Consider the following 4,135-nt stretch of genomic DNA (forward strand, 5'->3'; position numbering starts at 1 on the left):
AGGAAAGGACTCGCAGCTCAACTTGAGTCGCGTTGGCTACGAAATGAGAAAAGTTTCAAACGAAATGCTGACGAGTCAATATTAACTATAAGCCTGCAAAGCTAAACCTGCTACTTCACAAAACATATCCATTGAATACTAGATCTTATTTCTTAGAGAATAGGAGCTAATATATTAGAATGTTACAGTCCAGCATTAGAGAAGTAAGTTTGTCCTGAACACCGCTTTCCGATGAAGTTTTTTCTAATAATGCCTGTCTGTATGGCTCTATTATATCTAAATGTTTTGAAATGCATTTTCTGCAGTGAAATCGTTAGGAAACTAAATTATCAATGGGCTTTTTAATTGAAATGGTGTAAAGGTTTGTTTTGAACTAACACTGCTGTTGACACGATGATAGGCTTCAATATCTTAAGTCGGATTTTATTAATTAATAATAAAAAAATGAATAAGATCAGCCTATATTATATTTTACTTAATAGATAAGTCTCTTTAATTCCTCACAAAATATTTTCGAAGTACGACTGATAAGAATCCCTGTGTTCTTATATGAAAAACCTAAATAGTCGATAGTCCTTTCGGTCGAAATTTAACATGATAAAATATATAATCTGTAGGCTGTTAAGCACGTGTATTCAAGGCTGAAATTAAAAAATATATATTATATTAAATTTTCCATGACATTCCAAATATGAAACGATAAAAATAATTTGATTAAATATTCATACGTAGCTATCATTTGATTATATATTCAGTTGATAAAATATTATTGTTTTTCTGTCCGTACTACGTACATAAGAGAAGTAAATCGTCAATAAAAGACACAAGCAAGAAATAAAAACAACATCCTATACCGCCAATGAGTCAAAATGTAATAGAATCTAAATTGCCATATTCCTTGCTGCTCTACATCAACTTAAACACACTTCAAATTGAAATATACGAATATCGAGCATTTATGTCGGCAAAAATATGGAACTATATAAAATGCGTTTAAAACGTGACTTAAAAAAATTGAAAGCGTTTCAATTTTAGTACACATATTTAGGTATAAAGGTTATCCCATTTGTTTAATACAATACATAAATAACATATATGCTCAGCCGCTAATTCTATTGAATGAATGCCATCCAAGGATCAGGTCTTTGTGGGGGGATCATGCGAACAATAAAGGGTAACATCTTATTGTTGTATCTTCTGACCGACGTGCCCCATATATTCCTCCTATTATGAATAGAACGGACACGCTGGTGTAGAGAATAGTGAGCGGTTTGCTAATTCTATGAGAGAGCTCTTATATATCATCAGACTCTGATTGGCAAATAAAATATTTCACCAGTTTCTAATCCTCAGGTCCTAATGACCCTTTTTTTATTTCTAAATAGTTAAGCTGATGGTAAGTGGACACCATCGACCATTGGTATTGGCACTGTTAGAAATATTAACCATCCTATCATATATATATTTGGAATTAACACTAGTAGTAGTTACACTGGTTCACTTACCGTTTAAACTGCAACACAAAAATACTTAGTAGCAATACTAATTATTTGTGTTTGGTGGTAGAATATCAGATTAGTGGAAGGTACTTAACCAGACGGGCTTGTAAGATCTAACATCAAATAAAATTATGTTGTGTTTCAAACTGCAAATTGTTAATGACAGAAAGATCAAAGATTCTTCTGAAAATGTATTAACAAAAAAATCAATGACACGGCCACTGACCGGACCCGAGAATCTATAGCCTTGTAGACCTTAGAGAAAGTGAAATAAATTAAGTATCACCCATGCTTGACGTCCGTGTGTGTAGCATTCAATTCAACAATTAAGATTCCTTTGCTTATTCTAATTACACCTATGCGGGTTTCTTAATGAAGTTAAAGGGAATTAATTATTTTAGGGGTTATAAATTTAATCCTCGCCGGCCTTTACTTATGATGCTTAGACGTTAACTTGATTAAGGATTGTCTTGGTATTGTGATACCGGCTTTGAACTACTTCTATGAGATTTTCATATTGCATACTATTTATAGAAAGAATGGAATTTTATGGCAGAAAGAATGGCACAAATTAATAAATAAGGAGCCGTTTTTTGTCATACATAAACCGTTGATCGATTTCACTTACATTTTTAGCGAGCAATGCCAAGATCTGCGTTGATTAGGCCAGGTTAGAACATCGCGAGGAAACCTGCATGTGTCTAATTTCAATGAAACTCTGCCACATGTGTATGCCACCAACCCGCATTAGAGCAGCTTGGAATATGCTTCAAGCCCTCTCATCAAAGGGAGAGGAGACATTAGCCCAGCAGTGGGAATTTTACAGGCTGTTAATGTTGTATCTAGTTGTTAAATGTCATGATTTTATTAAATAATAATCATATCGGTGGATTTATGCATTTTTTTATAATATCGAAACCTGTCCATATTGGAGATTAGATAACTGATCTTATTTTTTACTTTGACAATCAATTAGTACGGTAACGCTTCTTCATTTAATAAATGAATATTTATTTGAAAATTATTTTCATTAATCTGGTAACGTATAACGTAGATCATCAATTACATTACATACATTAGGAGCCTGTAAATTTCCCACAGCTGGGCTAAAGGCCTCCTCTCCCTTTGAGGAGAAGGTTTGGAGCATATTCCACCACGCTGCTCCAATGCGGGTTGGAATACACATGTGGCAGAATTGAATGAAGAATGAATTATAAACACAAATTAAGTACATGAAAATTCAGTGGTGCCTGCCCGGGTTTGAACCCGAAATCATCGGTTAAGATGCACGCGTTCTAACCACTGAGACATCTCGGCTCTCGGCATCAATACATTTTAATACGATACAAATCTTTGAAAAACAATGATTAAATATCTTGCGATAAATATTATACAATTATCATAATTTAATCACATATATTATCGCTGAATATTCACCTTATCTAAATATATATTTGGGTTAAGTCGCCACTCATCACTGTGAGCACTTCATTTGAGAGTCACTTACGTAAAATGAGTTTCGCAAATAAAGTTGTATTAATAACCGGTGCTAGTTCCGGTATAGGCGCTACTACTGCAATATCGTTCGCTAAAGAAGGAGCCAATGTAGTTATTGTTGGAAGAAATGAAGTGAAACTACAGCAAGTGGCAGACGAATGTGCTGCAACAGGAAAGGAATATCTATCAATCAAAGCTGATATAACCAAGGACGAAGACGCTAAAAAAGTCATAAATGATACAGTTGAAAAATTTGGCCAAATAGATGTTGTCATCAACAATGCAGGAATGATAGGTTTTGCTAATATTCTTAGTGATAACGTTTTGTCAGTATATGATACTGTCATGAACCTCAATGTTAGGGCTCAAGTTCACATGACACATTTAGCTGCCCCTCATTTGATAAAAACAAAAGGAAACATCATCAACATATCAAGTATAGCTGGTAAGGTGACGTTCAAAGAACCAATGATATGCTATGCTATTTCTAAGGCAGCTGTTGATCATTTTACTCGTAATGTAGCACGAGAACTTGCCCCTCATGGTGTCAGAGTCAATTCGATAAGCCCGGGACCTGTCAGAACTGATATATTGAGTAACGCTGGAGTTCCAAAAACAATGGACGAAATAAATTACGAAATTCCACTTGGAAGAATATCTGATCCTAATGAAATTGCAGATCTTATACTGTTTTTAGCTAGCGACAAAGCTAAAGCCATAACTGGATCGGATTACGTAACTGATAACGGTAGTCTTTTGAGATAATTAAAATGAATCATTGTCCTTGTATAAGTTTTTTATGTAGTAATAAATATTATTAGATTTTAATTTTTCGTTTCTTTAAGATACTCGCATGTTATTTAAATCTACCTTTGAGATATCAGTTTACAGTTCTCAAAGTAAGTAGGTATGGTGCGCCAATATTATGCAACATTATGGTTAAAATACAAATTAAATTTTGAACACATATATAAATATTCTGTAAGATAAATATGTATGCAATTGAAATTAAATACCCAAAATAATAAATGTGTAACATTTTAATCATTATACAACTAATTAAGTAATATTTAATAGATAACTTCTTATCGCAAGGTCTAAATTATTTATCGTAAATATTAGCGCCATTTAGTTTTAAA

The 4,135-nt window shown here is 33.3% G+C and overlaps 1 protein-coding gene across 1 annotated transcript; it reads left to right on the forward strand.

The window, feature by feature from the left end:
• Window positions 1-2,975: 2,975 nt before the first annotated feature.
• Window positions 2,976-3,804, forward strand: LOC113395546 (3-oxoacyl-[acyl-carrier-protein] reductase FabG-like). The gene has a single exon (XM_026633152.2). It carries the CDS (start codon window positions 3,012-3,014, stop codon window positions 3,759-3,761), a length of 750 nt encoding a protein of 249 aa, XP_026488937.1. The 5' UTR covers window positions 2,976-3,011; the 3' UTR covers window positions 3,762-3,804.
• Window positions 3,805-4,135: the final 331 nt, after the last annotated feature.

This window comes from Vanessa tameamea, chromosome 21 (genome assembly GCF_037043105.1).
Source record: "Vanessa tameamea isolate UH-Manoa-2023 chromosome 21, ilVanTame1 primary haplotype, whole genome shotgun sequence".
Classification (NCBI taxonomy): Eukaryota; Metazoa; Arthropoda; class Insecta; order Lepidoptera; family Nymphalidae; genus Vanessa; species Vanessa tameamea.